Source organism: Haliaeetus leucocephalus, unplaced genomic scaffold (assembly GCF_000737465.1).
Source record: "Haliaeetus leucocephalus isolate CR32 unplaced genomic scaffold, Haliaeetus_leucocephalus-4.0 Scaffold196, whole genome shotgun sequence".
NCBI lineage: Eukaryota > Metazoa > Chordata > Aves > Accipitriformes > Accipitridae > Haliaeetus > Haliaeetus leucocephalus.
Window position 1 is genome coordinate 1,012,737 of NW_010972632.1, and position 9,941 is coordinate 1,022,677.

Sequence of the window (9,941 nt, forward strand, 5' to 3'; positions counted from 1 at the left end):
CCATGCCTCTTAAATAATGACCCCTACAAAGTCCCTGGAGATGCTTCAAAATGGTCTCCTGCTCATCATTCATGAGGATGGAGAGGTGGTAGCCGAGATAAAGAGCTGCCGGTGCCTCTCTGGGCTGGTGCTGCTGGAAGGAGCAAGTCTTTCTCTTAGGAATAGCAAGCTTAAAGTCATTGTCTTAAAATGTAGTCTTCAAGGACAGTGGCCAGAGGAACCCACCTGGAGCACTGAAGCTGCAAAGCACATCAGGATTTGTTGGTTGGCTTTGATGTATCTGCAGGTTTTATTTAGCTGTAGAAACTCAGTTTGCTAAGGAAATTATTGACGTTGATATCTACATTATATAAGCCTTTTTCTTGCCTTTTTTTTTCTTTTTTAAACTTTTTCATTCTTCCAACTACATCTGGAGGCCCAAAAGCAGCAAATCAGTGCTGGCGAGATGTTTGAAGAGCGTGGAGGTTGCACATTCTCACCAACCCACCTCTTTGTAGACATTGTTCAGGTGAGTGCAGATTTCATTGGTCACCTTCTCAAAGGAAGCTTTGCAGTCTCCGCCAAATTTCTCCTCCATCAGTTGCAAGATAATGTCACAGATAATCTAAACAAGGAGAAGGGAAGAAACAACCAGTGTGAACTTTCTTCCACATTAGAAGCATAAGAACAAAATATATATTTTTAGTTGGGATTCTTGGAGGGCGGAAAGGGGTACAAGAAAAATTCAGCACCATATAGCATGCAGAGCTTTTAATAGGTCATGGAAAATTAGGTGCATTATAGAATTCACCAAAAAATGTAGTCACTGCTGCTGGTTTCTTCAGCTATCCTGTATCTAGTTAATGTTGACTGCACCCATCACTCACTCAGACAGCTGTATAGGACCAGTTCACTTGGTCCATCTACAGCAATCCTCCTGACAGTGGACAGTCCCAAATGTTTAAGGCCACGAGGAGCGCCATGTTGGACACCTATGGAATACATGGCTTGGGGGGTAAGTTTCTTCCTAATCTTTCCTGCTTGTTAGCTATCTAGCACTCTAGCAATGAGGGTTTGTTTGTCTTTACAGTCACTAGGTAGCTGGTATACTTTGAAATGTCAACTCCTTTTCTGTGCAGCATTATTTTGTGTGTATCTTTACCCTGAAAAAGTCTTTTCAGGATCTCTCCAGGCAGAAATCCTCACTTATTCTGCCACTTATTGAAAATTGGGCCCGCTGCTTTGGAAATCACCTTCCTGGTGCCTGAGTGACATTTGCCAAAAGGTGCCTCTTTTTTTGCATTTTGTGCTGCATAAGGCAGACAAAATAGTTATAAATGGACTCTGCTAGTGACCTTAGGTGGACTTGGGCAAGTCATTTGATCCTGTATTTATTATCTGTGTTTGTTTAGTGATGGCAATGCTGTTACAATTGTTGCTCAATAACAGCTGCTTTAGTTGTCCCAGAAGAGCTCAGTTCCTGTTACTAGAGAAAAATAGACATCAAGGAGTGAAGTCCAGTGTTAAGCTGCTTTTCTGTGTCTTGTTATTAAATGACAAGCATGGGAATCACGTTGCACTGAGAAACCCCACTACAACTCATGGGCAGCTCTGCAGCTCCCACCTGAGCAGACCTGCCTGCATCACATCAGCTGTATAGCCGCCTTCCCAACAGATGCCAGATCTCTCATTCTTGCTATCTTCCGCCATCAACCATCTCACCTTCCACCATCTCCACTCTCTGAGGCATATATATATTTATATATACAAAGCCTGTTTTCCTCAGTTCTACCCCTCAAAGGGGAAGACATCCTCTCATCACAATTACACCCCTTGGGAAGAGGGCTGCTGGCTCACCCTAAAGTTTTTGGGGTCAATCTTCAGCTGCGTGGCATGTTTCTTGCCGAGTGGGTTCAATATCCCAAGAAAAGCCTCGGAGTTGTCCAGGTGTTGCACCATGTCATTGATGGCAGTGAAAACCCTCTTGCCATGGCCCCTGACCTGATCCGACTGTTTCATCTCTTCGGCGGAGTCCATGCCTTTGAAGTGTGTGAAGTAGGACTTGGTGTCTGGGTGCTCGGTAAACATCCTGTTGAGAAACGAGAGACGTCCTAATTTGTGGACCAAGGCATCAATGCAGATATGGCTTCATGTTCCAGGCCCTGTCTTATGCATTTATCACCCTTTTTTGTTCTCTTTATTAGAACAGACACCTCTTTCCCCTGCATTTCTTGGTTCTCCTTTGCCCTTCCCATCTGTGCACAGCCCCTGTGCCTTCAGCAGCCTGTCCCCTTCCTCGCCTCTCCCCAGAGCACTTCCCTTTGCTCACTCTGCCTTAAAACCTACCTAGCCTGAATTTATTCCGCTGCTTCTAAAGTAAAACACTTCCTCAGTGTTGACTCAGTGTTAGGTAGAGATAAAATCCACAGAGAAGTGGGAGTGTGTTCACACAGGATGAGTGTGACAGCACAATATTCCCAAAGATGTTCTGGACAGCAGATATGTTCACTGTGCCCTTGGTAGGTGTTTTCATGGAGAAATCCTACTATTGGTTTTGTTAATTAACCCCTTCCTAGAGTCCATCCCAAAGCTTTCTTACTGCCTCTGATGGATTGTTGTTTGAGTACTGGGTACTGCTCATTTCATTTATTCAAAAGTAGCACAATTCAATGCTACGCATAAAGGAATTGCCTGTTATAATACATCAATTGCAGTCATCTTCGTCAAGCTCTTAAAAAAGTGGTTTACTCCATCGTGTAAGCCGGTTATCCACCTGAAATAGCAATAGCAAATTCCAGATTGCATTTCACAGAGTCACAGAACCGTTGGGCTTCAAGGGATCTCTGGAGGTCATCTGGTCCAAACTCCCTGGTCAAGCTGGTTGCCCAGGACCATGTCCAGACAGCTTTTGGATGGAGACTCTACAACCTATCAGGGGAACCTGTGCCAGTGCTCAGTCACCCTCACAGTGAAAAAGTGTCTGCTGATGTTCAGAGGGAAACTTCTGTCTTTCAGTTTGTGCCCATTGCCTCTGGTCCTGTCACTGGGCACCACTGAGAAGAGCCTGGCTCTGTCTTCTTTGCATCCTCCCTTCAGGTTTTTATATGCATAGATAAGATCCCCCCCCGAGCCTTCTCTTCTCCATACTGAACAGCCCCAGCTTTCTCAGCCTCTCCTCATAGGAGAGATGCTCCAGTCCCTTCATCATCTTTGTGGCCCTTTGTCGTACTCTTTCCAGTATGTCCATGTCTCTCTTGTACTGGGGACCCCAGAACTTCTCTAAAGGCAGGGCTGAGGGTGTAGGACACTAAGGCAAAACCCTGGAGTAAACTACCCCAGTGAGCCAAGCCACTGGATGCTACTAGCATTTTATAGCTGCGTTTCTGACCCTAACTGTCCTCAGGCTGTGCAGGCTGCAGAAGGAATGAGCAGTGCATATCACTTTTTGAGGCTGATCCAGGCACAAGATGTGATATACAAGAAAGCCAGAGGGAGTGGTAAAGGTATGATAACCAGAAATAGTATTTGGACTGATCAGTGCGTATGGAGGTGATGTAAGTCCCAGATGAGAGAGGGATATGTGAAAGGTGAATAGAAGAAGCTTCTGTCTTATGGAAGAAGAGGAGAACAGACTGAAAACTAAGAGAGGAAAGCCAACAGGAAGGGTACAATACAATGAAACAGATGGGCTCTGGACTGGAAAGGCTGAAAGAGAATCAGAAGAAAAATATTGAGGGCATGCAAGTTAAAAAAAAAATCATTAAAGATGTTTAGAGGTAAAGGGGAAGAGGAAAAGAGGGCCCATGTTTTGTTCCCATTCTCTTTCATACCACACTTTCTTTTCTTTACCTTAAATGGGTGAAGAAATCGTTCTCGTCTCTTCTTCCTTTCCCACCCCCTTCCCCTTTTCCTTTTACTTTTCTTTGTGTGGATCTCTCCTCTTCCCCATTTCCTCCCTATGGTGGGATGAACCACAGCAAATCAAAATGTTCCCAGCAAGGGCTGCGTGAAAAACATCAACACGTGCTCCTAGGTGGTAACTCCGTCCTTCTTGCTGTTCCTCCTTCAACCCTCTGGGGTAGCAGCGGGATGGGCTCTGTCCTTACCTGACCAGCACAGTTGTCCCATTGTCCTCAGCATCCACATACATCTTCTCCCAGGCGCCGCGGGCACTTTGCACCTCTGCTTCAGAGAACGACATGGCGGAGGAGACGTTGGCAACGAAGGGTGCAGCAGGAAGGAGAAGGACAGGGAGGTCCTGGTGGGATGGTTCTGCTCCAGTTCTCTCCTCGGGGCTCTCTAAATACTGCCCCAGGGATTTAAGACATCTTGAATGGAGTCTTTGTCTCTGTTCCCCTTGGACACATTTCTGCAGGCTTTAGCACTGCCTAATCGCTTTTAATCAGGAAAGAAACTAACCACATGAGGAGGGAGGACTAGCATTCTCGCCATGGCATCAGGTGCCAGAGCAAAGATCTCACTGTCTGAGGAGAGAAGGGAAAAAAGGGAGTTTTCAGTGGTGAGGAAAAATATCAGCTCTCCTCCCCTCTCACCCCTGCCAAGGCCAGTGCTTGTCTTCTCTTTTCTGAAGGCGATCCTCGCCCAAGCACTAATTTTCCTGGTTTGCTCCCAAGACCACTGCTGTGCTGTGGGCGCCATGGTGCCCTGCTGTCCCCTCTTCCCAGCACTTCTTGGTCCTTCAGTCCAATTATCCCGTTTCCAGCTCCAGCAACTCTCTCCAGTCCTGCTTTTGTGCCATGGTCACTGCTTTCCCCCTAGCTCTATGGTTTAGCAGAGGCCTCCCCCGCAGCTGCTCCTGGCCTTGGTACTTGGCGAGTGGGAGGTATTGCCAGCCCAAAATGACAGCATTGTGGGGATGGTGACGGCAGCATGGGCACAGCATCCATGGCTGCAGTGCCCCGGAAAGCCACCTCATTTTAACGCAAGAGATAAATGGTGCAGGACAGCCAGATCAGGAGCACAGGCATTTCGCTACCCTAATCCTTCTGGCTTGCAGCTGGGATCTCTGTCCTATCCCTAAGCCCTACCTGCCTGGGAGGGAGAGAGATAAGGGGCAGGAGAAAGGCCAGGGTGAGATGCAGACAGCACCTACGGGCCCATTATCGTCACGGTCGGTCACTTGGAACCGGAGGCAAAAAAAATCTTGGATTATCCACACGGCGCCTGGGCTTAACCTCTGGCAGGAATGTTCTGGTTAAGTCCAGGGCAGGCACATGAAATAAAGGCTAAGGGGCTTGGGGAACCGCTGCTGCTGCTGGATGCCGAGCGCAGACAAAACCTTGCATTGTTCAGGATTGGTTTAGAGGAGGGAAGGAACAGGCATGAGGGGGAAATGTGCAGCATGCTGAGCAAAACCAGACTGAGACCCCGGGGCAGAAGGAAAGTGGTGGTTGCAATCTCACAGCTAGCCACCTTTAAATTAGCTTCAGCATTCCATTTGGGGGGGGGAGAGACAAGGTAGAAGGAGGTATAAAACATGGTGATCCCGAGGTTGCCCACCTCCTTTGAATTACAGGAAGCTTCACTTGTTCCCTGTTGAGGACCGAGGGCAGCTTTTCATTAAGAACAAGTATTTGGCTTCACCGAGGTGTGCCGTCAGGTTTTATTGTCTTTAGATAATGAACAGCATCATAAAGGAAGGGCCCGTGAAACCTTTGGCTAATTAAAGAAAATAAATCATTTCTTCAGTTCATCAGAATGCTCTTTGATTTCCATTCACTCATCCTCATCAACCAGATTTACGCAGCCCTTTTTCACCAATTCCTCTAACCCCCACTCCTCAAATAAATGAACAGTTCTGACTCTCATTAGCAGTAACCATTCAACCTACAGCTTCATCTTGAATTTCCGGAAGAAGTACCGGTTGTCACCTTCTTGGAGGGCAGGCTCTTGTACTTCATCACAGCCAAACTTCCTGAACTTCTGGTTGAACAAGATGCACATGGGCGTCTTTGGGGTCTTGATCCCTTCCTCTGTTCCCCAGTAGAGCTGGCAGATTCGGTCTGTACCTGGAGCAAGGGAAAAACACCACCCACTGTAGGACATGCAAAAATCTATAGTGACAATGAAGACTGACTTGCTGGCCATGGCTGATGGTAGCGTGGCTTGGGGAGCTACAGAGGAGTAAACAGATGGGACTGGGGTGAAACTGAAACTGCTCTGGCTGATATTGCAGGGTGAAGCCCTCCCCCTCCCCTGACTTTACTGGCTGGAGGAAGGTGTGGTACCAGATACAGTGCAAAGAAAACAGTGCCTTTTCCTGTAAAAAGGAAGGGCTTGTTTCTGTTATTTATAGCAGAAAAGCTCTTTTGTGAAAGCAAGAAAGTGCCTGACACTCGCAGTAGCTTCCTGTGCTGCCACTCATTTCAGCAAATATTTTCTGCTGCTGTAAAAGCATGGATACACCCGAGTTTTCTTCCTTCAGCAGAATGGGGGTGTTTGAAGGACTGTATAAGGGTGCTGATCCTAGAGAGATGACTGCAGAAGGTAGCAGGTAGGTTGCACAGGGGGTATCTCTGGCTAAACTTACTAAGTTTAACCTTAGTAGGTCTGGATACTTCTACGAAGTCCCTTGGGGTGTTGCGATGAAGGACTGGAAACATTTCCTGACTCTGAAATATTTCAGTAAAAGCTCTGTTTTCTACTTCCTATCCTTCCTATCCATCACAGGGATGGTTAATTTCCTCAAATTCAGCTCAAGTTCAGCTCCAAAGGGTCAGGCAGATCTTAAATCAATGTAAGAGGTAGCAAAATTGGAAAGAACGGTATAAATAGTGTAACAGATCCTGGACTTCAGGGACTTGGTCTCTAAGCTCATCAGTTTTGCAAGGAAAGGCTGACTTAAATGCAGATTTTACACTGGATTGTTGAGTTTAAAGGAAAAAAAAGTGTCCGCAGTGATAGACTGGAAATGAAGTGATTTAACTGGAAAGGAATCCATCCAAGTAAACAAAACCAAAATCCATTTCAGCGGGAGAGAAGAGAGGAGGTGCTGAGAGAGGGAGGCAGGACAGGCCCTTGCAGCAGCTGTGAAGACTTGCATTAGCATAAACTTATGGTGAAGCCTCATGCTTAGGATTTCTCTGATGTTGCCTGGTTGCAGGAAGGAGCTTGCTGTCTGTTCCACCTGTATCCGAGCTGCAGGAGCACCTCAACCTGGGATTGTGTCTGCAATAATAGTTAGTATTTGGGGTCTTCATTAGGAAACATGACACAGAGCAGTTGTAGAAATAAAAGATTACCTTGAGAACATAGAGCTTTGTTCTTCTCTATTAAAAAAAAACACACCCATACGTTGCAAAGTTGGTTTCAGCAGAACAGCCACCTTCATTTGCTGTTCCCCACACTCTGCAGGTCTGGGTTGAGCTTGTTTTTCAGGAGTTGTCCCTGTATCTTGCCCACTTCAGCCACCCTAATGACTGCTCAAACCCTCCTTCTGTTTTTGGTGTGCTGGTTTTGGCTGGGATAGTGTTAATTTTCTTCACAGTAGCTAGTATGAGGCTATGTTTTGGATTTGTGCTGACAACAGTGTAGATAACACAGGGATGTTTTAGTTACTGCTGAGCAGTGCTTACACAGAGCCAAGGCCTTTTCTGCTTCTCACCCCACCCCAGCAGCAAGCAGGCTGGGGGGGGCACAGCTGGGACAGCTGACCCCAACTGACCCAAGGGCTATTCCAGACCATAGGATGTCATGCTCAGCGTATAAAGCTGGGGGAAGAAGAAGGAAGGGGGGACGTTCAGAGCTACAGCATTTGTCTTCCCAAGTCACCGTTTGACGTGATGGAGCCCTGCTTTCCTGGGGATGGCTGAACAGCTGCCTGCCCATAGGAAGTGGGGAATGAATTCCTTGGTTTGCTTTGTTTGTGCGTGTGACTTTTGCTTTACCTATTAAACTATCTTTATCTCAACCCACAATTTTTCTCACTTTTATTCTTCTGATTCTCTTCCCCATCCCACTGGAGAGGGAGGAGTGAGATGCCATGTGGTGCTTAGTTGCCGGCTGGGGTTAAACCATGGCATTTGGCAAACCCGGGCCTGTGAAGTCCTCTGAACGGGCATCACGTGCGGGACTGATAGCTCACTTGTGCCAAAACTGTGTCCATGTGTATGCGGGGCCATTGTGTGCCCTGGAGCCTCTAACCTAGCTCTGACCAATTTGCTAGCATGGATATAGCCATGGGGCCTCTGCTCACAGGACTTTTATAAGGTATCTGTTTAGAGTATGTGATCTTTTTTCCCTTCATTTCAAGAATTCCCTTTTCTTTTTTCCTGAGACAAACATTTGACACCTCGTGGCAACCATCAGCCTGTGGAGACAAGACTGCAAGGCTGGAGGCCTTATATCAGGATCTGACAGAAAGGCTGGCACAGGTGAAAACAGAAATAAGGTGAGTCTGGTGATCAGAAATTGCAGTGTTTAGCGTGGCCCCTGACGATCAGCTGTAGCTGGTGCACGCTAGGACAGGTTGGACAGAAGATTACAAATAAGCCAGACACAAGGAGGGCTCCGAGTTAGCAACAAATTTTGTCCAGGCTATATTGGGAACCCAGAGCCAATTTACAGAAGCTGTTTGATCTGCACCATATAACATGCAGAGCTTACACTTTCAGAGTATTTTATTTACACTGTTGGTACTGACTCATAGAATCACAAACCACCCACCTGGCAAAGCACAGCCTTGGGAAGTTGTGGTCTCTACATTTTTTTTCCCTATGGGCTGATCAGGAATTGGAGGAAGGAAGTTTAGTTTGTGCATTTCTTAGGACTTTAATGGATACTTGCATACTGACTGTAATGCGGTTTATTATTTCTTTCTTCCCCTAATGGATGGACGGGCAGCAAGAAAAGAGTTTGGTCTGATTCTGGTGCTACTCGACTACAATTTCTGGAGAGCTGCCACAGGTAATGTGATTCTTAATATTAAGAATATATATAAGGGCAAAATCATAAATGTTTTTGCAGCTGTCACTGAAGCATATTCAAGCCTTGGTTATCACAGCTCTATCCTGCAGGACAGACCAAATTTTCATTCTCCCGTTTGACTGCATTGTCATGGCCAGGCATGAGCTGCCTCTGAAACAGGTTTGTCTTGGAGCGCAGATCAGGGTACGTGACCGGGGCACATGTGATGAGGCCATTATTAGCATTGGTTGTGATGGTAAGGCCCCAGAGATGCCAAAGAACAGACTTCAGCATGCAAACAGCTCAATTAAACAGTTTCTTTCCCAGGTATGGAAGACATATTTCAGTCAATTAGTGGCCCTACAATTTACTCTAATGCAGATGAGGTTTCAGCACATGCTTTCCACGATACACCTGTCATTGCTGCTGTCATTAGCTGTTGTCTTTGTGCTGCAGAAGCTGTTTGATGCCTGTGAGAAAGATATACAGCAGAGAACAATTAACATATTTGAAGTTCTTGACATTCCACCTTTGACTGACACCATGACCACCAACAAACAGGTATTTTATGTTTCTGTTTAATTGGACCTAGGCAGTGGGATAAAAGGGCCATCTGCATCTGCCATTCATTTAGAACTTAGCTTCTGCTAAGGACACTGCTCAAAATATATCAGTAATGACAGTGGGGATAACTTATGAGCTGAGAGGATGGGGGTGTGGACAGTTGAGCTCCAGCAATCCTTCTGCATCCCACGATTCACAGACATACGCTGCAGGTCTGAATTGTCCAGCTGGCTGAGGCACATATATATGTGTGGAAAGCATTTTCCAGCCCTGTGTTGCTTTTATGGGACCTTCCTCCAAAGCTTGAAACGAGCGATGACTCCATTGCTGAACGACACATAGCGCGCCGTCCTGCGCGTGGGGCAGCCCGGCGTTCGCGCGCCGGCTCTGGCCCCTCCGGCGCATGCGCGGTCCCTGGGAGCAGCGTGGTGGCGCGCAGGGCGCGGGTCTCAGCGGCAGCGGGCGAGCGCCGG

General features: G+C 46.9%; 1 protein-coding gene across 1 annotated transcript; it reads right to left on the bottom strand.

The window, feature by feature from the left end:
• Positions 1-384: 384 nt before the first annotated feature.
• LOC104830737 (cytoglobin-1-like) lies at positions 385-4,182 on the bottom strand. Its single transcript, XM_010565858.1, has 3 exons — positions 4,086-4,182; positions 1,837-2,068; positions 385-604 (listed from the first exon to the last, which is right to left on the bottom strand). Exons 1-3 carry the CDS (start codon positions 4,178-4,180, stop codon positions 476-478), a joined length of 456 nt encoding a protein of 151 aa, XP_010564160.1. The 5' UTR covers positions 4,181-4,182; the 3' UTR covers positions 385-475.
• Positions 4,183-9,941: the final 5,759 nt, after the last annotated feature.